The sequence below is a fragment of the Dictyostelium discoideum genome, assembly GCF_000004695.1.
Source record: "Dictyostelium discoideum AX4 chromosome 2 chromosome, whole genome shotgun sequence".
Taxonomy (NCBI): Eukaryota; Evosea; class Eumycetozoa; order Dictyosteliales; family Dictyosteliaceae; genus Dictyostelium; species Dictyostelium discoideum.
In genome coordinates, this window is record NC_007088.5 from 1,256,724 (window position 1) to 1,281,723 (window position 25,000).

The 25,000-nt window shown below is 23.9% G+C and overlaps 9 protein-coding genes across 9 annotated transcripts in view; 3 read left to right on the forward strand and 6 right to left on the reverse strand.

The window, feature by feature from the left end:
* Positions 1-2,154: 2,154 nt before the first annotated feature.
* rps29 (40S ribosomal protein S29) lies at positions 2,155-2,412 on the forward strand (the record flags this gene model as incomplete). Its single annotated transcript, XM_640038.1, has 2 exons — positions 2,155-2,313; positions 2,404-2,412. 2 exons carry the CDS (start codon positions 2,155-2,157, stop codon positions 2,410-2,412), a joined length of 168 nt encoding a protein of 55 aa, XP_645130.1.
* Positions 2,413-2,866: 454 nt separating this feature from the next.
* On the reverse strand, positions 2,867-3,947 carry DDB_G0272352 (hypothetical protein; the record flags this gene model as incomplete). The annotated part of the gene is made up of 3 exons (XM_640039.1): positions 2,867-2,883; positions 2,988-2,997; positions 3,033-3,947. The coding sequence occupies 3 exons, from the start codon at positions 3,945-3,947 to the stop codon at positions 2,867-2,869; spliced, it is 942 nt and encodes a 313-aa protein (XP_645131.1).
* Positions 3,948-5,386: 1,439 nt separating this feature from the next.
* DDB_G0272310 (hypothetical protein) lies at positions 5,387-6,911 on the reverse strand (the record flags this gene model as incomplete). The annotated part of the gene is made up of 2 exons (XM_640040.1): positions 5,387-6,444; positions 6,662-6,911. 2 exons carry the CDS (start codon positions 6,909-6,911, stop codon positions 5,387-5,389), a joined length of 1,308 nt encoding a protein of 435 aa, XP_645132.1.
* A 120-nt stretch (positions 6,912-7,031) lies between these two features.
* DDB_G0272312 (hypothetical protein) lies at positions 7,032-7,545 on the reverse strand (the record flags this gene model as incomplete). The annotated part of the gene is made up of 2 exons (XM_640041.1): positions 7,032-7,344; positions 7,535-7,545. The coding sequence occupies 2 exons, from the start codon at positions 7,543-7,545 to the stop codon at positions 7,032-7,034; spliced, it is 324 nt and encodes a 107-aa protein (XP_645133.1).
* Positions 7,546-7,786: 241 nt separating this feature from the next.
* Positions 7,787-12,934, reverse strand: DDB_G0272314 (hypothetical protein; the record flags this gene model as incomplete). Its single annotated transcript, XM_640042.1, has 2 exons — positions 7,787-9,561; positions 9,637-12,934. 2 exons carry the CDS (start codon positions 12,932-12,934, stop codon positions 7,787-7,789), a joined length of 5,073 nt encoding a protein of 1,690 aa, XP_645134.1.
* Positions 12,935-14,047: 1,113 nt separating this feature from the next.
* Positions 14,048-14,362, forward strand: DDB_G0272316 (hypothetical protein; the record flags this gene model as incomplete). The annotated part of the gene is made up of 2 exons (XM_640043.1): positions 14,048-14,060; positions 14,184-14,362. 2 exons carry the CDS (start codon positions 14,048-14,050, stop codon positions 14,360-14,362), a joined length of 192 nt encoding a protein of 63 aa, XP_645135.1.
* Positions 14,363-14,630: 268 nt separating this feature from the next.
* spt6 (SH2 domain-containing protein) lies at positions 14,631-20,061 on the reverse strand (the record flags this gene model as incomplete). The annotated part of the gene is made up of 3 exons (XM_640044.1): positions 14,631-19,324; positions 19,393-19,953; positions 20,052-20,061. 3 exons carry the CDS (start codon positions 20,059-20,061, stop codon positions 14,631-14,633), a joined length of 5,265 nt encoding a protein of 1,754 aa, XP_645136.1.
* A 2,026-nt stretch (positions 20,062-22,087) lies between these two features.
* On the forward strand, positions 22,088-23,989 carry DDB_G0272318 (hypothetical protein; the record flags this gene model as incomplete). The annotated part of the gene is made up of 3 exons (XM_640045.1): positions 22,088-22,282; positions 22,506-22,694; positions 22,823-23,989. 3 exons carry the CDS (start codon positions 22,088-22,090, stop codon positions 23,987-23,989), a joined length of 1,551 nt encoding a protein of 516 aa, XP_645137.1.
* A 607-nt stretch (positions 23,990-24,596) lies between these two features.
* Positions 24,597-25,000, reverse strand: part of DG1074 (RNA-binding region RNP-1 domain-containing protein) — a gene marked incomplete at both ends in the record, with an annotated part of 2,080 nt that continues 1,676 nt past the window's right edge. The window contains 2 exons of the mRNA XM_640046.2: positions 24,597-24,724; positions 24,821-25,000. The exon at positions 24,821-25,000 is cut by the window's right edge and continues 254 nt beyond it. Coding sequence (XP_645138.2) covers positions 24,597-24,724; positions 24,821-25,000 — 308 coding nt within the window. The remainder of the gene's footprint in view (positions 24,725-24,820) is intronic.

The window sequence follows — 25,000 nt, forward strand, 5'->3', positions numbered from 1 at the left end:
AACTCTCTCTTTTTTATATAGTGTAAACAATTTTTCAAAAAGTATATTAAAATAAAATAAAATAATATATTTCATATTATAGCGGTTAATATTAAAAAAAAAAAAAAAAAAAAAAAAAAAAAAAAAAAAAAAAAAAAAAAAAAAAAAAAAAAAATGAAAAAAAAAAAAAAATGAAAACTAATATCTCTTAATTTGAAAAAAAAAAATATATATATACACAGAATCGAGATACTTGCATCATCAACCAAACATTTTCAATCAATATGTAGAAGACTATATAGAATATTTGCACATGCATTTTATCATCACAGAGAAGCTTATAATGAATATGAAGTAATATTATTTTATTTTATTTTTTTTTATTTTATTATTATTTTATTTTATTTTATTTTATTTTTGTTTCATTACTAACAATCAAAAATAATTATTTTTTTGGAAAAAAAAAAAAAAAAAAAAAAAAAAAAAAAAAAAAAAAAAAATCTACAATAACCAGAGTAAAACTTTATTACATAAAAGATTTGTAAAATTTTGTTTAAAGAATAGTTTATTACCAAAATCGGCAATCATTATAAAAGAAAATTAATTCAAAAAAATAAACCCTTTGTAAACTTAAATCATTAAAATAATAGCGCAATTTTAAATTTATATAACCATGTATCAATAAATATAAATAAATAAATAAAAAAAAAAAAAAAAAAAAAAAAAAAAAAGAAATTATTTGTAAAAAAAAAAAAATCATTTGCCTAACCTTTTTTTAAAAATAAATGTATGTTTTTATAACTTAATATTTTATTTTATTATTATATTATTTTTTTTTATTTTTTTTTTTTTTAAAATTAATAAAATGGATTCGAGTATCAAAAAAAAAAAAAAAAAAAAAAAAAAAAAAAAAAAAGTCCTAATTTAAATCTTAACAAATTCAAAATAAAAAAATAATTATGATTAAAAATAAAATGGGGAACTTGGTTTAAATTACAATTTAAAAATTATAATAAGTTGAGAAAATAAAAAAAATAATTTGATTAAAAAAAAAAACAAAAACAATAAAATAAAACAAAACAAGAAATAATTTGATTAAAAAAAAAACAAAACAAAAACAAAAACAAAAACAAAATAAAATAAAAACAAAATAAAAAAAAAATAAAATAAAATAAAATAAAATAAAATAAAAAAAGAAAAAAATACATATGTATATACAATGTATATATCATATTTTATTATATTAAAAAAACAAAACAAAAACAAAATAAAATAAAATAAAATAAAAAAAGAAAAAAATATATTGTATATCTCATTTTTTTAACAAATATGTTGCCTCTATCTCATTGTTTTGAAAATTTCGCGCAAACTAAAAAAAAAAAAAACCAAATTTTTTATTTTTTTTTACATTGGAATGTAAAAGCTGTGTCAAAATTTTACATTTCCAGTGATAATTTTTTTTTTTTGGCATCACAATTTTTTTTTTACGGCGTCTCGGGCTGAAAAAAAAAAAAAAACATTTCAGAAGGGTCTTTTTCAATTTTCATAATACACGTATAATGTAATATTTCAATCTCTCATTTTTTTTTTTTCTAATTAAAAAAAAAAAAAAAAAAAAAAAGTAAAAAATAAATAAAAAAGAGAGAATAAGGTGAAGAAAAAAAAAGATTAATGGCAGCCACGAATATAATAAATAAATAACAGTGATAAAAAAAATAATAAAAAAAAAATAATAAAAAAAAAAAACCGAGTTGAGAAACAGAAATGGTTTAAGTTAGCAAAAAAAAAAAAAAAAAAAAAAAACATATAGTAAAAAAAAAAAAAATAATAATAAAAAACAGACTCGACAGAAATAATAGAGAGAACACTTACAATTGGATAGGACAAAATATTTAAGAAAAAAAAAAATAGTATTATATGACTGATAGAGGAAAAAATACAAATAAAGAAACAACGAAACAGATCTATTATTTCCAACACAATCACCAACGTTGCTGCTGGGTTTTTTTTATTTTTTTTATCACTCTTTTCCATCAATTTTTTACTTTTTTTTATTTTTCGAAATTTTTTTTTTTTTTTTTTTTTTTTTTTTACAAAATTTCGAACCACCTTCTAATATTTTTTTTTTATTTTTTTTTTTACACAAATTCCCATCATCACAATAATAGAGAAAATATGGCTAGAGAATTATGGTTAACTCACCCAAGAAACTTCGGTCCAGGTTCCCGTACCTGTCGTAAATGTGGCAACCATCACGGTATCATCAGAAAATACGACTTAAACATGTGCAGACGTTGTTTCCGTACCGACGCTGAAGCCATCGGTTTCAACAAAGTAAGTCTTTATATTATTTTTTTTTAAAAAAAAAAAGAAAACATTTAACTAATATATTTTTTTTAAATAAATCAATTTTAATAACTTTAGTACCGTTAAGCTCTATATAATTATTTTTTATTTAAATAAAAAGAAACGATTAGAAAAGCAATTTAGAAAAAAAAAAAAAAAAAAAAAAACCACTCTTTTTTTATATATTTTTTTATTCCTTTTTTTTTATTCTTTTTTTTTTATTCCTTTTTTTTATTCCTTTTTTTTATTCCTTTTTTTTTATTCCTTTTTTTTATTCCTTTTTATTCCTTTTTTTTTTATTCCTTTTTTTATGACGGAAGACCATTGTTTAAAATTTTTAATTTTTTTTTTTATCCTTTTTTTTTTATTTTTTAAAAACGAGCAATGAACAAATAACTCTGTGATCAACCAACACTACTACAACAATCGCAACAAAACCAATTCGAATTCCGCTCAAACGATCAGCACCAACTTCAAAAACCATCGGTGCCAATTTCGAAACACATCATTTTTTTTTTTTTTTTTTCAACACTTTATATTTTTAACAAAAAACAAAAACTTTAAAAAATAAAATTTAAAAATATAATTTTAAATAATCAAATAAAATAAATATATATACATATATATAATTTTAAATAATTAAATTATAATCAGAAATATACAAAGACTAAACTTTTATTTTTTTTGATAAATTAATTAATTAAAACCAAAGAAAATGAAAATGATACACTAGTCAACACTAAACCTTGGCCAAAAAGCGACCCTAATTGCAGTAAATTTGAATTTGCAACAATGAAAATTATTAATTGTGCCAAATTAATATAGTTATTTAAATCTCTTGATGAGTTATTTGAGGAGGTGGCCAAGAAGAAATAAAAGGACATATAAACTATTTGAATTGAGGTATAATAGCAGTATAAAATTGTATTAAAGATATTGAGTTGAACATCAAAGGTATTACAAAAAGTTGAAATAAATGACCAAATCGATTTCCAATAATATACTTTTGAATTTGATTTTTCATTTATTCTCTTTTTTATTTTTTCTTTTAAAAATCTGGGGCACCATGTTTTTTCAATTATTGTCTTCTCTGAATCATTTATATTTTTTTTCCTATTTCTAATGCTATTATTATTTGCTATTAATGGTATTTTCTCGTAAATTTTAATTAAAACTATAGGCGTAATATCAGTTGAACCAATTAAAAATAATGAAATTATAATTGAAAACGATAAAAAGCTTTTGAAATTATAATTTAAACCCTCCCATAGACAATAACCATCTAGCATGTCTACTGACATTCCGAATAATGGTAAAATGTAAATACCACTATATGAAAAGAATACTACTGAATTAATTTGAAGGAATATTATAATTTGACTAATTGGTATTCTAAAACTATTATGTTTAATTAACGATAATACTAATGCAAATATTAAATGGAATACTAAAATTGGTATTAAAAGTATTGGTTTGAAATGTGAGAAACATCTTATACCATTCTTTGTTTGGACTTTATTACCATATTCATCTTTACAGCCAAAGTATAAATTACCAAAACTTGAATTTGATGTACAAAGATTATAAGAAAGACACATATCCAATGGACATTGTTCAACCATTGAAACATCATTATTACTAAGTAATAGCCATCGATTGCAAATACAGTTGAGGTGAAACAATTCATTATATTTGTATTACATGGGTAGCACCGATTCAACGATTGGCTAAATGCATAATTATTTGGACGATAATTACAGGTTTCATTAACCAAAGAGAGATATTGGTATGGTAAACAGCCATCAACATAGAAAATTTGTTCTAAATTTAATGTTGGATCTACATATTGCACTAAATACATTTCACCTATATCACCTTTAAACTGATAAAGGAATGCCTTTACCTGCCATAATACTTAAAGAGAACTTGGTTGAACTATCTAAAAGTCTAGTAATACTAATATTTAATGGCATTGACAAAGACGCAAATGTATTATTAAAATAGTCAAAAAAATAAAATTCTACCAAAGTATCAACACCATTTATAACATTTATACTATCATTTGAAAATATTGCTTTTTGTAATTCTTTTAATAAAAAAAAAAAAGAAAAATTAGTAATTTTATTTTATTATTATTGTTATTTATTATTTTTACATACCAGAAGAAAAATTAGGACCACATAAGGAGGTATTATTTTCAAAATTATTTAATTTTATTATTTGAAAATGAGAAATTTTCAGTGTAAATTACACCGCCTTGTTGTGAACCAATATTTGAAGAGAATTTATTATTGATAAATTTAGAGATTGGATTTATGAAAGCATCATTTTTATTTGAATAAGCACCACCAAATTGAAATACACCACCAAATTTCGCAATATTAAATGATGCAATTAAATCTGAAATTTTAAAATAATTAAAAGTAATTGAATTAAAAAATGATTAAGATTAGAATTTATTAAATTCATACTATCACCTAGATTCCAATAAATTTAGAATTTAACATTGTAATATTAGATTCAATAGTTTGAATAAAATAATATCGATTACCAATTATTTTTAATTATTAAATTTACAGATTGAAAATAAAAGAAATTTGATGATATTATATTATCAACAATAATTAATCTATTCATTGAAAGATTATTAATTTCATTAAAAAATATTAATGATGAAGATGATATAGAAAATGGTGATGAGTTTTGATTAATTGTTACAATTTTATTATTTGTAAAATTAAAATTTGAAATTTTCATAAACACCATTAATCAAAATTAAATATTGAGTTAAATAATTATTAACCATGGAAATTGAATTTAAAATTATTTCATTACAATTTTCAATTGAAAATAAATAGTCATATGGTATTTTATTATCATTATAAATTAAAGTATTTATATGTAAACTTTTATCATTTGAACTTTTTAAAAAGGAACCAACATTTTCATTAAGTTTTATAGAGTTAAATATTATTAAACTTGCATTTTCACTTATAATCATTGGTGAGAATGAATTATCAATGAAATTAGTTGAAATTATTTAAAAATGAATTGATTGATTTCATTGAAAAAGTTGATAACCAAAACCATGAATATTTATAAATAATGAATTTGAAATTATTATAGAATCTGAATTAGATTGAAATAATCTATATTGTGTAAAGAAATTTGTCATTACCAATTGATTTATAATTATATTTGAACCAAAACCATCTAAAAATACATCACCCAATGTATCGATTGTGCAAATATCAATAGTAATATTTGATATGAAACTATCAATTAATGAAGTTGATGGTATATATGTTTGTTCAAAAGTACAATTATAAAAATCCAATGTTGAATGACCAATAGTAAAAACAGGTACACTTAGAATTATACTTAGAATTCTTGTATTTACTAAAGTTATACTAGATCCATTTGTTGATACAACAATACCAGTACCCGAATAACCAAATATACTATCAACAATATATAAATCACTAATGTTTTCAACCAAGAATGCTGTACTTTTTGTTGAACATGTTAATGGATCTAAAATGAAATCACATCTATCAATTACTAAAATACTCTCTTTAGTTAGAGTAAATAAAAATTGATTAAATGAAGCTGACATATTAACTATTAACAATTCAACTAATGCTCTTTCAAATTGAAATGAACCAATACAACTTAATTCCATAAATGAAAAACTAACATTACTCTTTGATAAGTATTGATTATTAACATCATAAACATCATCAGCTGTTGCCATTACAATCATTGAATAGAATTTATTATTCATTTCACATGTTGTAATTAATTCACTAATTGTTACATTTGAAACACCAGTCACATCAATTATTGAATCGAATGTATTATCTTTGAATTTAATTTTATTAATTTCAATACTACCACCATCACTAAAACCTCCTTTTCTAGTTGATATTAATGAGTTTGATATACAATCTTCAATGAAAATTGAATTCATTATTATTTCAGAACCTTCACTTGAAATTACCATTGGATTTGAACTTCTGTAACCTTTTATTTTTACATTTTCAATTGATACATATGAATACCGATAGGCTATAATTATAATTAATGGATCAACTGATTTGGAAAATGTAATGGTTGTATCTATAATTGATAAAAACAATTGATCATTAAATCAATATTTTTCTAAATAAAATAATTCATTTGTTAATAACTTTTCTATTGGTAAAGTTTGAGAAATCTCTGATTTTGAAACTAAAATAGTTGAACCTTTAGAATCTACTGCTGAATCTCTTCATTTTGAATTGGGTAAAATTTAAATCAAATGAACCTAATGAAATTTCAGTTAGATCAAAAATACTATTATCACTAAATGATACACCACAACCACTAATACAAATAATATTACTATTACTACTACTACTACTATTACTACTACTATTACTACTACTATTGCTACTACTATCACCGCTACTACTATCACTATTTATTAAATTAAAAACAATTCCACCATTTATAAATGATGAGCCAATGAATCTAAATAAACTATTTGTTGCATTTAATTCACCAGTGAAAACTGTAAATCTAAAGGTTGAGTTTACGAATACCATTGATGAATTATTTATATTATTTTCATTTTGACTTGGTATACCATAGCGAGTAGTTTATTATAATATCATCATTAAAATTTGAAAAACTATTAATAGAATTAATTCCTGTCATATTCAATGTTATGGACCATTAATTATTAAATTTGTATTTTCAAGATTTAAAAATAAATTTTCAATTATTGTTTGATTTTGATTAAAATTATACGGAGATATTGAAATATTATTAAAGTTTGAAATTGAGATTGATTGGCAAGTCAGATTATAATTTCCATATCCAATATAAATTTTTATAATTGAATTCAAATTATTTTGATTAAAATTAATATTTTCATAATAATTATTATTAAAATTATAAAATGATTGTTGTAAAATATTATTTAATATACATAAATCTTGGAATGGATTGATTATTGTTCCATTGCTTTCATTATTACTATTAATAATTAATTGTGTTTTGGGAATGAATTAAAATATAATTTATTTGAAAAAAGATAAAATAAATTAAAAAAGTTGGTCGTTTCATTATTACATTATTTAGATTTTGATTTATAAAAAAAAAAAAAAAACTAGTAAAAAAAACGATTTTTTATTTAGATATTTTATTAAAAATCTTTTCTTTTTACAATTTTTTCATTTTTTTAAATAAAAAAAAGCAAAACAATCTTTTTTTTTCTGTGTCATTTTTACATTCTGATTATTATTTTTTTTAATTTTTTTTTTATTTATTTTTTTCTCTCCAATCATTTTTTTTTTTTTTTTATTTAAAATATCAAAAAAAAAATTATCAAATATTTTAATATTATTAAAATACTTTCATTTTTTTACCATATTGTTTGGTTTTTTATATTTATTTTGAAATATTATTATTACTATTATTATTTAAGTTTTCTTCTAATTTTTTTATTTTTTCCATTATATAATAAAAAAATGGAAATTATTGAGAGTAAAGCAAAAGAGAAAGTGATAATGGTTATTATTAAACCTTCATTAAAGAGTGATTTTGATTGTAATAAATTTGAGTTGGCAGTGATTAAAATCACCACTTGTAATAAATTGATAATATTATTAAAATCTCTTAAATATTTCCATTTGATTGGATTAATTAACAAAGAAATTATTGTATAAAAGATTTGAATTAATAGAATGATTGGAATGTAATATTGTGCTTTAAATAATAAAACTATTGATAAAACACAAATAATAATTGATCTGGAGTTTATGACAATTGGAAACCATTTAAAGTTTGTTCTGTATTCTAATTGATATTGTTGAATCTTTAATAGAGATTCTGTAATTCTATTTTTAAATATTCGATTACCACCAATTTTAAATTTAGACAATAATAATATTAATTGCATAAATAAAACAATGGCTAAAATTATAAAGATTAAAATTGCAATTAAAATACAAGCTTGATTTGAATTTGATTGAAAATCAATTGAAAAATCTACTGCTAAATAATTTTCACTACCAACTTGTTTTGAAATTACTAATGACATTGCATTGAATGCTAATGGAATTACAAATAATTGAAATAACGACCAAATGGATTTCCAATAATAAATTGATCTATGCTTAATTTTTCCTTCTAAAATTTTAATTATGTAATTTGGATATTTTGCTATTGGTTGTTGTTGTTGTTGTAGTGGAGTTATATTTCTATCATTAATTAACAATGATAAATTTCTATTATCTTTTCTTGTTGAAATTTTTTTATAAATTTTAATTATAATTGAAGGTGTAATATCAGTTGAACCAATTAAAAATAATGAAATTATAATTGAAAATGATAAAAAGCTTTTGAAATTATAATTTAAACCCTCCCATAGACAATAACCATCTAACATATCTACTGACATTCTGAATAATGGTAAAATGTAAATACCACTATATGAAAAGAATACTACTGAATTAATTTGAAGGAATATTATAATTTGACTAATTGGTATTCTAAAACTATTATGTTTAATTAACGATAATACTAATGCAAATATTAAATGGAATACTAAAATTGGTATTAAAAGTATTGGTTTGAAATGTGAACAACATCTTATACCATTCTTTGTTTGAACTAAATTACCATACTCATCTTTACAACTAAAGCATAAATTACCAAAACTTGAATTTGATGTACAAAGATTATAAGAAAGACACATATCCAATGGACATTGTTCAACCATTGAAACATCATTATTCACTAAATAATAACCATCAATTGCAAATACAGTTGATGCCAAACAATTCATTATATTTGTATTACATGGATAACATTTTCCTAACAATTGACTAAGGGCGTAGTTATTTGGACAATAGGTACACATTTCACTCGTTGTATTATAGAATTGATATGGCGAACAACCATCAACATAAACTTTTGCAAGCACTGGTGTTGGACTATTCACACCAATTAAATATTCATCATTAATACTACCAATGAATTCAAATGTGAATTTACCCATTCCAGCATTAACATTATTTGTAACATTCATCAAATGATTGGTTGATGTTCTATTAACATAAATAGTAAGTATTGAAGAGAATGGAGTAAACAAATTACCATAATAATCTACAAATTGATATTCAATTATTGATGAACCATCATCAACAACTTGACTAATTGGATTTGAAAGTTGTGGATTTTTCATCATATCTATTTAATAATAATATTAGTATTTATTTTATTATTATTATTATTATTTTTTTTCAAAAAAAAAATAAAACTTACTTGATGAAAAGTTTGGACCACAAAATGCAGTATTGCCAATAAAAAAATTAGAGTTAAGAACTTTGGTCATATTTTCATTGAAAGGAGAATCTGTTGTATATACAACACCGCCTTGTTGTAAAGCTCGATTATTTATAAAAGAATTATTTTCTATTTTAGATAATGGGTTATTTAGAGACTGGGGAGAGTTGAAATAAAGTACACCACCATAGATACCAAAGTTTGTAGTCAAAAGAGATTGTACAATAACAAACCATTGAAAACTATCATCTATTAAGTAGTCTGGGAAAAATGATAATATTGCACCCGTTCCATTTTCAAAAAAATTTGAATCTATTGAACAACCATAAATTGTTATATTTGAATTTATGACCAATATTAAACCCTTACCATTACCTTGATTTCCATTAAAATAAGTTAAAGAAATTGAAACTTCTGAACTTTTAGATTCAATTAAATAGTTGGATTCTGAATATAAACTTATATCACTTTGAATGGTATTTGAAGTGAATTGTGAATTTTGAATATTAACACTACCACTACAACTACTACTACCGCTACTACTGCCGCTACTACTGCCACTACAACTACCACTACTACCACCACCAACACCACTTCCAGTATTACTATAACTATTACTATAACTATTACTATTACTATTGTTACTATTATATTTACTAAAGACACAATCATAAAAAGTTAAAAATGTAGTACCAATTTGATTATTTCTAATATTAAAGTTTTTGATTAATACATTGGAAACTTGAGTTAATGATATAAAACCACCTAATCCATCAAATTGATTGTAAGGACATAATAGCATTGGAACATGAACTATTAAATTATTGCCAAATTCGAAAGTATCGATTTCAAATGTTTCAGCATTAAAAGAACTAATGAAAAATTGAGTGAAATAATTATTATTGATAAATATTTGATTTAAAATAATGGTTTTGGTACTATCTGAACTTAAAAGATAGTTAATTGGTAGTCTACTATCATAGAATTCGAGAAATGAAATTGAAATCAATTGATCATCTTTACTATTTATAAATGAACCTGTATTATTTGAATAAAGAGTTTCAACGAATTCTATGGTCGAATTTACACTTTTAATCAATGGATTAAATGAATTTCCGTTGAATTGAGTTTGAGTGATATTTAAAATTGAACCATTTAAAGTAAACATTTGATAACTTAAACCATGATTACCATCAAATACTGAACTTGCAATGAAAATATAATCATCTACTGATGTTATCAATTGACTTTGTGTAAAACTTTGAGAAACATTAACAATATTCATGGAGATCTTTGACCGTGATGAATTGAATAGTTGTTGACTAACCAATAGAAAGTTAGTCTCACTAATATAAACCAATGAACTCTCTGATTGAATTAAAGATGATGAACTAATTCTACAATTGTTAAATAGTGTAGAATATATCTCCAATATCGAGTCATCAGCAACGGTAATTATCGGCTGACTGGTTTGAAGGTCAATAAATTTTGAATTGTTATCAATTAACACAGAGGAATTCTTCACAGCCATCACTATTGGTACTGCGCTATCAAAGAAATTAGATTGTGATATTGTTATTGAACTTTGTTCGAAATAGAAAAGTTGATTAATTTTACCAAATGGATTTGAAATGAAATCACTTGATATAATATTAACTATGCTCCCTTGATAGCCATTTATGAATGAATCACTACCTATTGATATCATTGTTACAAATTCGAAATTAACAATTGAATTTCTGAACTCAAATGAACCTTCAATAGATTCCAAGAAAATATTAGAGAATTCAATACTACTCGACATTTCGAAACTATTTTCATCTTTTGGCATCGACAAAAACTTTTGAATTATATTATTTTGTGTAGAGTTAATTGATAGATTTGAAATTTCAATATTTGATGAATTACGTGCTTCTAACATTGTCTCAAAAATACAATTTGTAAAAATTAAATCACTGATTACTAAATTTGTATTCTCCATTGTAAACATTGATGGTGAAACGCAATTATCAAATTCCACCAACTCCAATGATATTGTTATATTTCCACCATAGGATGTCGATGCAAACATTGACTCATATTTATGAAATCCTATCATTCTAATATTATACAATATAATCAATACATCTTGCTCAATATCAAGTGAAACTATTAATGAAAGTGCGCCATATTTAGGATTGGCTCTAAATTCTGAATTTAGAATAGTAATTTTTGAGCCATTTTCATTGAATAACTCTTTATCTATATTAATAATGCCAACACTATTATAATATTCTGACCATAATTTTAGGTCATTTTGATTAAATAATATATTTTCAAATTTACTATTATCTGCTACTGTAAATAGTACAGTTTCTTGCCATATTGAATTTTTAACATTTATATCACTAAATCCCATTTGAAAGAAACTTCCCATTACTTTAGAATCTATAATTTCTACTCTACCACCACCACCACTACTAGCGAATTTCGGATTTGAATTGAAATTAATTGATACTTGTTTTAATGTTGATTTTTGAAAATATAGTAAACTATCCTCTATCATATATTTTTGATCATAGATTGATGATATCATTGTTGAATTTATTAATTTAATCACTGAATTTGAAATTATACTATATATATTATATTTATCCTTGAAAATTATATAAGCATTATCTATAATATTCATTTCACTATTACTTATATTCCAACTACCATAAAATGTTATAAAAGGTCCTTGAATATAAAATTTTGAATTTATTATTTTAAATGAATTATAAATTGAAACTTTTTGTTCTCCTTCTTCTTCTTCTTTATTATTATTATTATTATTATTATTATTATTATTATTATTATTATTATTATTATTATTATTATTATTATTATTATTATCTTTACTACTGCTACTATTACTTATATATGGTTTGAATGTAACATTTTTACAATTTAAAATTAAAAATTGATAACAATTTGTATCATTGTATATACCATATCCTATATTTACTATTATTATAGATGTAGCTATATTATTATTATTTTTATTATTATTATTATTATTATTATTATTATTAATATTATTAAGTATTGATTCTATTTGACAAATGCTATTGTATGGATTTATAATTGTTCCATTACCATTATTTTGATTGTTTGAATTTATGTAAATATTTATTATATTATTATCTTCATATTGGTTAATATTATTATTATTATTATTAATATTTTGTGAACAAACGTTATTTAAAAAAATAAAAATTAAAAAAATAAAAGTTAATGAATATTTATATATTTTCATTGTGTGTAGGTATTATTGTTACTATTTATTTATTTATTTATTTATTTATTTATTTATTTATTTATTTATTTATTTATTTATTTATTTATTTATTTTACAGGCAATCATCTTAATTATTTTTTTTTAAAAATAAAAAATTGTAAAAAAAAAAAAAATCACTGGAAAAATCTTTGGGAAATATCTTTTCTTTAAAATTTGAAATAATTGAAAAAAAAAAAAAAAAGAAGACCGAATTTTCTTTTAAGATAATAATGGATATTTTTTAAAATTTTATTTCACACGTCATTAAATTAAAAATAAAAAATAAAAAAATAAAAATTAAAATTAATAGCGCCCACAATAAATCATTTTGATTTATTTTAATTTAAATTATACATTTTGGGTATACCAAAAATAAATTTATTATTTGAAAAAAAATTCATTTAAATGATTAACTATGTCTAAAAACTTGGTAATCATAATTCTCAATACATGTTAAAAATTATCTAGGAACAGAATAAAGAGATTAAAGATTTCCATAATAGTTTTTGATTAAAAAAAAATAATAAATTATTATGATTTTTTTTTTTTTTTTTTTTTTGTCAATAAATTTTAATAATTTTGTTTTATTACATTTAAAATATATATATATAATTCAATAGATTGATTATTTTTGTGTAAAAAGATCTGTTTTCAAGATTTATATTAAGATTTCCCACTATTTATGTTTTTAATAATAATAATAATTGTATGGCTACATCTGTAATAATTTTTTTTTTTTGTCATGGTGGGTGAGCTAGTGGTTGTGTTGAAATTTTTGGTGAAATTATTATTTATTTATGTGCATATCTAAATACAAATTTGTTTTATTTTGTTTTACTACTCACCATAACTTAAATTGTTCCCATTTTGAGTTTTTTTTTTTTTTTTTTTTTTGGACAACACTAAGCCCAGATTGAATCTTTCTGTGTTTATCAGAATATATTCCTAATTTTATTTATTTTACAAATATTAAAAATTAAATATATTTATGTTTTTGTTTCATATAAAAAGAATATTTTTTTGTTTTTTTTTTCAATAAATAAAAATTATCAAAACAAATTACTAAATATACAAAAAAAAAAAAAAAAAAAAATGCCAATTTTAGGTAAATAATATAAAAAAAATATAATAAAATGTTTAAAATTTTTAAAAAGTAATAATAATTTTATTAATTTATTTTTTTTTTTATTTTTTTTTTTAATCCAAATTTTAAATATTAACAATTCAGGATCCATAAGCACATTTTCACAATTTAATGTAAAGAAAAGTAAAAATGATTCAATTTCATCATTTTTAAAATCTAATGTTGGGTATTCAAATTCAATGGTTAGTGAAATAGATGGTAGATTCGATAATCTTCCTATTATTATCCAAAAACCACCAAATAAACCAAATGCTTACATTTAATCAAGAAAACAAGATTTTATTTTGAATTTAAAAATAAAATTATTTCTTTAAGTTTTCTTTTTGTTCATCAAATTTATTTTAATAAAATATTTTATTTTAAAATCCATTTTTATTGCTTACAATTAAAAATAAAAAATATATAAAGAGATAAAATAGAAATAAAAAAAACTAATAAATAAAAGAAAGGATCCAACACATTTTAAAAGTTTTTTATTTTTTTTTATTTTTATGTTTAAAAAAATATTAATTTATTAAATTTTAAAGGTTATTAATCCCAAGAACTATTGTTATTGTTATTTTGACCCCATTGATTTTGTTGTTGTGGTGGTACATTCCATGGTTGATTTGGTGGTCTGTTAAATTGTTGTTGTTGTTGTGGTTGTTGTGGCATTTGGCCATATGGTTGTTGTTGTTGGCCATATGGTCCTTGTTGTTGTTGTTGTGGTGGACCCCATTGATTTGGAGGTCTGTTATATTGTTGTTGTTGCTGATATTGTTGTTGTGGTGGCATTTGTCCATATGGTTGTTGTTGTGGTGGTCTTTGTTGATATTGTTGTGGTTGTTGTTGTTGGTATTGATTGTCGTTCCAACTTTGTGGTCTTTGTGGTGGTTGTTGTTGTTGATATGGATTATATTGTTGTTGTTGTTGTTGTGGTTGCTGTTGTTGTGGTGGTTGTTGTTGATATGGCTGTTGTTGTTGTTGTTGTTGTTGTGGTGGTTGTTGATAAGGTGGTCTACCTTGAGAGTATGGTTGTTGTTGTGGCATTTGCCCATATGGTTGGTTTGGTTGTGGTTGTTGTTGGTAAACTGATTGAGGTGGTGGTTGTTGATATTGATTTGGTTGTTGTTGTTGATATTGATTTGGTTGTTGTTGTTGATGTTGAGGTCTTTGTGGTGGTTGTTGAGTTGATTGTTGGAATTGTTGATGTTGTGATCTTTGTTGAGACATATTATTATTATTATTAGAATTATTATTAGAATTATTACTACTATTTTTAATATTATTATTATTATTATTTGAAACAGAACGTGAAGAAGTATTTGAAGGTAATCTTTGATTTGATGTATTATTATTATTATTATTACTTGATGAACCACTACTACTACTACTACTACTACCTGGTTGTAATAATTGAGCATAATTTCTTTTAAAATATTTAATTAATTCATAATAAGTTGGATAAAGTTTTTTTCTTAAGATAAAGCCATCAGCTTTAACTAAAACAGGTTCATGTCTTGGAGTATTTGAAGGTACATGATAGAGTGTAAGGAAACCTGGATGTTCGAAATCATAACCGAAATAATAAGGAATCGTTTTTGGATTCTTTTTCTTTTCTTCTCTAATTAGATCATCAACATCTGAACGATTACCATCCTTCCAATGGGCAGTATTTGATTTGACTTCATTGAGATTGTTTATTAAATATTCTACATGTCTAGCCAAGATTTCATCCAATGAATCATATTTTACATCACCCATATAGAAAGATTTACCTAAACTTACTGCATTTGGTTTATCGGCTTCTTTAATGTCATGATGTAAGAATATACTATCGGCAAATTTGAAGGTAGCAGTGATATGATCATGACCTTTACTTGATGGACGTAATAAAACATCACCAATTGGTTTATCACTTAAATAGGTTTCAGCCTCTAAACAACTAAAGTCATGCCATAATGGATGAACCACGGTTCTTTTTATTCTTCTTTCTCTCTTTGGTTTTCTCTTTGTTTGTTCTACTGGTGGAGCAACCTCTTCAAGACGTAAATATTGATTAGCACCATTCTCTTTCAATTCACGGAAAATAGTTTCCTCCCAGAAACTTGGATTAAGATCCGATGGTTTACAAGATAATGAAACGGTGAATTGATATTTATCAACACCCATCACTCTACAATTGATAGTGACACCTCTACCTAAAGATTTAGTTTCCCCATTGTCACTGATACAATCGGTTGGAATGGAACCTTCTAAACCATTATCCAATCTACATTTGACTGAATTATCAAAGGTACGAATAGTGGTTACAGTTACGAGGGTACCTCTTCTTAATGATTGATTGGTTTCACCTGTTAACCATTCAAAGATTGTATCGGCCGATGGCTCTTCATATGGATGTCTAATATCGGCGAATGGATTTGTCAACTCTTTCTTTATGAAATATAATAACTTTCTAGCTGGACGATCCTCATGTGACTCGATGATATCAGCAAAACCATCCAAATCTAAACGATCCAATTTCTTTGGTCTCTTTATGATATCTTCAATGTAGGAATGGAAATTTCTTTCATCTAAATTCTTATCCAATGCTTCGGCTGCGATACGATAAGTGATTGGATAAGAGGTTGGATGAATTCTTGTGTCATCCAATAGATCAGCTTTATAGTCTGCTGCATGTCTTTCACGAATTTGAATGAAACCAATACAATTTCTATAGATGACATCTTGACTCAACACCTTCTCCAATGATTGTCTGCTAGTGACAAAACCACCACGACGGAATAAAGAATTTAATAACATTTGAGCCTTTCTTGAACCCAAACCACTGACAAATTGTAAAGTAGCCGATGTGAATCTACATTGAATCATACGATTGATATCTACACCCACTGCATTGACGACATTAATGAAACAACGATGTAATAATTTCACCAAATAATCCTTACCAATCATATCTTGAAGTGGATGTAACTTTAGGAATAGGATCTCGTTATGATCGTTGCACAATGATGCATACTCTGTGATTGGATCCAATGCACAACGACCCACAGCAATTGTGTGTCTAAGAATTGGTGGATACTCTTTAAACTCTTCTTGTAATCTTGATGAGGTTTGTAATGATAAACCAATCTCTGGACTATAATAATTCAAGAGTACACTCTTTCTAATGATACGTCTCTCACCATTGGACCAACGTTGAAGATGATCTTTCACCTCTTCATAGAGACGTTTACTATCCATCTCTGTTGCACTTACCAACACCAAACGTGGTTGATACTCTTGACAAATCTCCTCCAATCTCTTTATATCCTTTTCTTTCTTCTCTTTTAATGACTCACCTAAACGATCACAAATGAAATCCAATTTAATATGTGACAATACTTCACCATCTGAATTTAAAACTGCACCCATAGTTGGAATTTTATCTGAACCCCAACAAAGTGATAAAATTTTAAATGGTATTGGATTACCATCTCTATCGTAATCAACTTCTTCATCATCATCTTCATCTTCGTCATCATCATTACTATAACCGTTATTTGCTCTTGAACCACCAAATAGTACACTTGAATTTGAATGACCAATACCACTAGACGAAGAAACTGGTCTCCAAGGTGCAACACGAATTTTGTCTTCCAATTTCTTTGCACATTCAAAAGCCACACGATTACTTGCTTCGGTTAATAATTTATTTCTTAATTCTTTCTCTAAAACTGGATAAAGGAATTTATTTAATGCTTCACGAATGATAAGTTTTCTTTGTTCATTCCATTGTTGAGTGATTGCTGATGTACCATCACTTAGATACAATGATTCCATCTCTGGAATGATGACGGAATTATGAGTTTTCTCGGTGATTGCCATAGTGGATTTGATGAAACCTTCCTTCTCTGCTTTGAGAATCAAAAGATATTGAGAGTCTTCAAAGAGATGAGCTGGTTTCTCTTGAATACTTTTCACTGTGAAATAAGGATGGAAAACATCAATCTCTTTGAACCCTTTCAAAGTGGGTGTGGTTGTAATATGTGCATACTTTCTATAGATCATTCTAACCGAGTAACGTACATGTGGATCATATCCAATCTCTTGTGCCATCATATAACGAGTTGCTTGTAAAACACGATCTTTATTATCAGCCTCCAAACAAATGTGAACCAATGCCATTGTCGATGGTTCTGCCATTTGGTCTCTAGGTTTGTTGGTTGTATAATTATCCATTAAATTTTGACCAAATTCTTGTGCTGTCATACCAAAATTTGGTAAAAATTTTGATAACCCTGCTTTAGTATAAATTGTATAAAGATCTCTCTTGATTGCTTTCTTTTGTCTACTTAAACCACCAACTGTATTACCTTGAGTTGCACTACTACCACCCTCTTTATCATCATAACCATCGCCACCACTGCCTAATGATGAACTACCATTTAAAAGATTAGTATTCTTTTGAATACCATTTATCATTTGAAAAAGATCATAAAGATCAGAGATACTCTCTTCGGAACGACTCTCCAATAGAACCGATTTATAAGGCTCCAATTGTTGATTGTTTGAACCGATTTGCTCTAAATTTCTTTTATTCACCTTCATATGAGCCCATTTCTCGTCGAGATCAAATATATTCCAAAGTTCTTGAAGGGTGAAATAAGGTTCATAGATGTCCTTTTCATAGGTGTAGATGAATGGTATCTCCAAGAGATCACGTTGAATGAATTGTAATATCTTAAAGATCGCTGTGATTGCCTTTGCGTCTCTAACAGGTTCAGTATTTGGATTTCTTTGTTGCTGTTGTTGGAAATCACGTTGTTCAAATGCAACTTCATAAATCCATTCAGCTTCTTCTTCACAAGCCATCTCACCTGCATATTGTGTACCCTTTCTACTTTGTAATCTCTCTGGTACATTCTTATTACGAATTTCCTCATCAGCATCTGTAAAATGTTTCTCTTCCAATAATGATGGTTCGTATTGTTCTCTGATCGCTGCTAATCTATCCTTGGCTCTATCAGCTTCGGTTTTATTTATACCTGAATCCTCCTCTTCCTCTCCACTACCATATCCTTCTTCCTCATCATCATCGAAAATATCACTCATAATTCTAGAACGATTAGAACTCTCATAGCTCATACGTTCACGCTCATGACTCCTCTTTACTGGTTTACCATGTGAATCAACTACAAATCCATCATCCTCTTGTTCACCATTATATCCATCCTCTACATCATCTTCTTTATCTGATAAATCTAATTATTATTATATTAAAATTAATATATATTATATTATACTTTTGTTTTTTTTTTATATTATTTACCTTTATTTGAAGCTCTTAATTTCTTTAAACGTTGTAAACCACCTTTTTCACGTTTTCTTCTCTCTTCACGTCTTTTTCTTCTTCTTTCTCTTCTAGCTTGTGCAACTTCTTCGTCCTCTTCAGATTCAGATTCAGATTCACTTCCATCTGATCCATCATCACCATCTTCATCACCATCAATATCTTCATCAAGATGATTATTGGTTCGTTTTGGGCTACTACTATTACGGCCACCACTACCACCACTACCTCCACTACCACTACCACCACCACCACCACGATCCTCCTCCTCTTCTTCTTCATTATCATCTTCATTATCGCTATTTGATGATGATTTCTTTCTTTTTTCTTTTTTCTTTCTTTTTCGACGTTCATCGTCATCACCACCAACCACGAAATCATCATATTGATACTGATTTGGTTCATTTTCATCCTCCTCACTACTATCATGATATTCCTCTAGTTCTGATGATTCATCATCTTTATTTTTATTTAAATTCTTGAATTTCTTTTTTGGATGAATATTTTCTTCATTTTCAATTTCATCATCACTATAATTTTCTAGATTTTATTTAATTTTTTTATTTAATTTTTTAATTTAATTTAATAAATTTGTATTTCTTATGTTTTATATTGAAAAAAAAATAATAAATACATACTTGAACTCATTTATGATTTCTATATATAAAATGTATATAATATGTATTTATTGTGTAATGAGCTGTGTTAATATCTCCTATATAATTAAAATATTGTTGAATATAGGTGATTTAAAAAAAAAAAAAAAAAGAAAAAAATAAAAATAAAAAAAGTTGAAACTATTTATTTTTTATTTTTTTTATTTTTTATTTTTTTTTTTTTTATTATTAACTATTTTTATAAAATTTTTTTTTTTTTTTTTTTTTTTTGTTTTGATTTTTATATGGTAAAAAGAATAAATAAAAGACTAGTTCAAATAAAAAAATTATATTTAGTATGCAACTGAAGCCTATTTGAATTCAAAAAATTGAAAAAAATTAAAAAAAAAATTTAAAAAAAATTAAAAAAAAAAAAAAAAAAAAAAAAAAAATGAAAAAAAAAAAAATAAAAATAAAAATGAAAATAAAAAAAGAGAATGAACATGAGAAAAAAAAAAAAAAATTAATTAAAAAATAAAAAAAAGAAATCTGATGATTTTAAAAAAAATAAAAAAAAGATAAAAAAAGAGAAATCATTTTTCTTTTTTTATTTTTACTTTTCTTTTTATTTTTTATTTTTTTTTTATTTTTCTTTTTATTTTTTTTATTTTTTATTTTTTTTTTTATTTTTTTCTTTTTATTTTATTTTTTTTTTTTTTATCGTTCAGCACCGAATCGATATTTTTAACCCCACTTTGGAATTGAAATAATTTTTTTTTTTCTTTTATCATTATTACCGTTTTGGTTTTGGATTTCCAATTTTTTCCTTTTTCTTTTTATTTTTCCATTTTTTTTTTTAAAAAAAATATTATTTTCCTTTATTTTTAATTAAAGTGTATTTATTTAGAATTTAAATTAAAACTAAAACTAGTTTTTATTTTAATTTATTTTTAATAATTAAATAAAATTTTAACTTATCTTTCAAAATATTTATTTATTTTTAAAAAAAAGAGAGGGAGACTTGTGAACTTCCAATTTTTTCCTTTTTCTTTTTTTTCTTTTTTTTTTTGCTTTTTTTTTTCTTTTCAAATTTTTTTTTTAGTTTTTTCAAAGTAACAATTTGTTCGTGTGGTCAATTCTAAAAAAAGGTAAAAAACAGTGTTTAAAACAATAGTTTATAACTTGTTAATTTGGTGTTACAATAATCTTTAAAATTTTTAAAATTTTAAAATAAAATTTTTTTTTAATAAAGACGACCATAATTGGGGGTGGAGGGGGGAAATTAATTATAATAATTTTTGTGATAAATTTGGATATTATCTATTTATATCACTTTAGGAAAAGAAATAAAAATAAAATAAAAATAAACTAAAACTAGTTAAACAATTTTTTTTTTTTTTGATTTATTTCTTTTTATTTTTTTTTTTTTATTTTTTTTCCATATTATTTTGTCTTGCAAGTAATAACTTTTTTTTTTTTTTTATTTTTTTATTTTTTTTTTTATTTTGTTTTCATTCTATTTACGGGGAGTTATAATGATTTTAAAATTAAAAAATTATTATTATTATTATTATTATTATTATTATTATTTTTTTTTTTATTTTATTTTTTTTTTATTTTTTTTGAATTCAAATAAAAATTTTTTTTTTTTATTTTTTTTTTTTTTATTTTTTTTTTTTTTTTATTTTATTTTTTTTTTTTTTTATTTTTTTTTTTTTTTTTTTTAAATTTTCATTTTATAGAGCGTGTGTTTATTGTGGTGGGTTTATTATTATTATAAATTTTTATTATTATTCTTATTTTTTTTTTTTAAAAAATTATACGAATATTTATATATTAACATCATATCTTTATTTTTTTCTTTCTTTCGTTTTTTTTTTTTCTATTATAAAAATAATTTGACACAGGGTTTTTTTATTTTTTTTTTTTTTTTTTTAAAAAAATATATTTCATAAAAATTCAAAAATAACTCAAGAGAAGAGAATAAAATTTCAAATATTTAAATAACTTTAACAGAAATCAAAAAAAAAGTAATTGTAAAAAGAGTAGTATCAATATAGAATATAAATAAAAACAAAATGCAAAGATCAAAACAAGAAACTAGAAAATCACAATATAAAAAGTCAATTGATTCAGATGAGTCACGTAGAAAGAGAGAAGAAGCTTCACTCTCTATTAGAAAGAATAAAAGAGAAGAAAGTTTATTAAAAAAGAGAACTCAAGCAGTCCCAGGTTCTACTCCAGTTAAAGTTGATTCTTTAATTAACCAAAGAGTATGGTTTATTCAATTTTATTACTATTATTATTTTATCCCTCTTCTTTAGTTCAAGCAATATCTTTTTTTTTTTTTTTTTTTTTTTTATTATTATTATTATATAAAATAGTAATAAGAAAAAAAAAAAAGTTATATATTATTATTAATAATTTATAATTATTATTAAAATTTATACTAATTTTTTTATTTTTTTTAATTTTTATTATTTTAATTTAAAACAGTTGGAACAACTCCCATCTTTAGTTGCAGAAATTAATTCAGAAAACCCAGATTTAATTTTAAAATCAACTACAGCATTTAGAAAATTACTTTCAATTGAAAAATCCCCACCAATTGAAGAAGTTATTAAAACTGGTATTGTCCCAAGACTCGTTAAATTTTTATATATGCAAGATTTCCCACAACTTCAAGTAAGTATTTCTTTTTGTTTGTTTTAAAATGATATCTATTAAATTATTTATAATATTAACTTTTTAATTATTTTATTATTTTTATTATTTATTATTATTATTTATTATTATTATTTTTCTAATTATAGTTTGAAGCAGCATGGGCATTAACAAATATTGCATCAGGTACACCAGAACAAACTAGAGTTGTAATTGAAAATGGTGCAATTCAAGTATTCGTTTTATTATTAAGTTCACCACATGATGACGTTAGAGAACAAGCAGTTTGGGCCTTAGGTAATATTGCAGGTGATTCACATTATTGTAGAGATTTGGTATTAAGTCACAATGCTTTACCACCATTATTAAGTCTCTTACAAAATCCAGCAGCAATCAAAGTTAGTATGGTTAGAAATGCTACATGGACATTATCCAACTTTTGCAGAGGTAAACCACAACCACCATTTGAAATTGTACGTGCCTCACTTCCAGTATTAGCCAAATTAATCTACTATCAAGATGAAGAAGTATTAATTGATGCATGTTGGGCTCTCTCTTATCTCTCTGACGGTTCCAATGAAAGAATTCAAGAAGTTATTGACGCTAAAGTTTGTCGTAAGATGGTTGAACTCTTGGGTCATCCAACTATTGCCGTTCAAACACCAGCACTTCGTACCATTGGTAACATTGTAACTGGTGATGATAATCAAACCCAAATTGTATTAAGTGTTCAAGCTCTTTCACATCTCTTGAACCTCTTACAATCACCAAAGAGAGCCATTCGTAAAGAAGCCTGTTGGACCATCTCCAATATTACTGCAGGTGATAAAAATCAAATTCAACAAGTCATCGATGCCAATATCATTCCATCACTCGTTTATCTCTTGGCAAATGCTGAATTTGAAATTCAAAAAGAAGCCGCTTGGGCCATCAGTAACGCTACCTCTTGTGGTACCCCTCAACAAATTCATTTCCTCGTTAGCCAAGGTTGTGTCAAACCATTATGTGATCTCCTCAAGGTTTCAGATCCACGTATTATCAATGTTGCACTCGAAGGTATTGAAAATATTTTAGTTGCTGGTAAAAAAGAAGCTCAAGTCACTGGTGTCAATCCATACAAAAAGATCATCGAAGATGCTGATGGTCTTGGTAAAATCTATGATTTACAACATCATATGAACAAAGATACCTTTGAAAAAGTTTCAAGAATTATCTCTACTTATTTGGAAGATGAACAAGAAGATGAAGGTGATCTCATGCCAGAAGGTTCTTCTTTCTCCTTTTCAAATCAAACAAATTCCAATTTTAACCTTTAAAAAAAAAAAAAATTTCTTTTTTTTTCTTTCAAAAAAACAAAAAAAAAAAAAAACATATAATTAATAATCACGCACATAAAAATTTAAATTTATTCACTCACTCACTCATTCACTCCTCACACTTCACCTCACTCCTCACGCTCACATTAATTCACTCACTCACACATCACTCCTCACGCATAATATAAATAATAATGATATAATTACTCTTTCTCTTTCTTCTCTTCTATCAAACATGTTTGTTTTATTATTAACATGTAAATTTCACCATTTCCCGTTCGACCATCTAATATATTAAATTAATAAAAGTAATATATTTAAAAAAATAACCATCTATTATTTAATCACTTTTATTTTTTCTTTTTTTCCTTCATTGTATTTTTAATTTATTCTTTTTTAAAAAAGAAAAATAAATTATATAATTTATCTAAACAATTTTTTTCTTTTTTTTTTTTTTAAAGTTTTTTAGTTTATATATATCATTTATTTTTTTAGTTTCAAAGAAAAAAAAAAAAAGAAAAAATTGTTTAGATATTTATTACAAAATAATATCAAAGAGCTGATATTATCCAATGTTTATTTTTTTTATTTTTTTTTTTAATAATTTTTATTCATATTTTGGAAGTTGTCTACGAGGATTTTCGCTATTTATGTTATCATAACCATCTCCATTGGAATTTTCACTATCATTTCTCTCTATTTGTTCATTATTTTCTGAGGTAGTTGGGATGAATTCTATAAAAGAGATTATTAAAAAAAAAAAAAAAAAAAAAAAAAATGTTAGATAAAGTGAAAAAAAAAAAAAAAAAAAATTAAAGGAGGGAATATTACTTTCAGGTTTATAATAATCTTGATCAACTGGTAAATTACTGTTTGAGGAGATAGTTTCACTATTTGAAATTGATGTGGTTGGACTAAATTGAATTGAATTATTAACATTGTTTGAATTATAGTTGTTATAACTGCTGCTGGTGTTATTATTATTAATATTATTATTGTAATTATTATTAT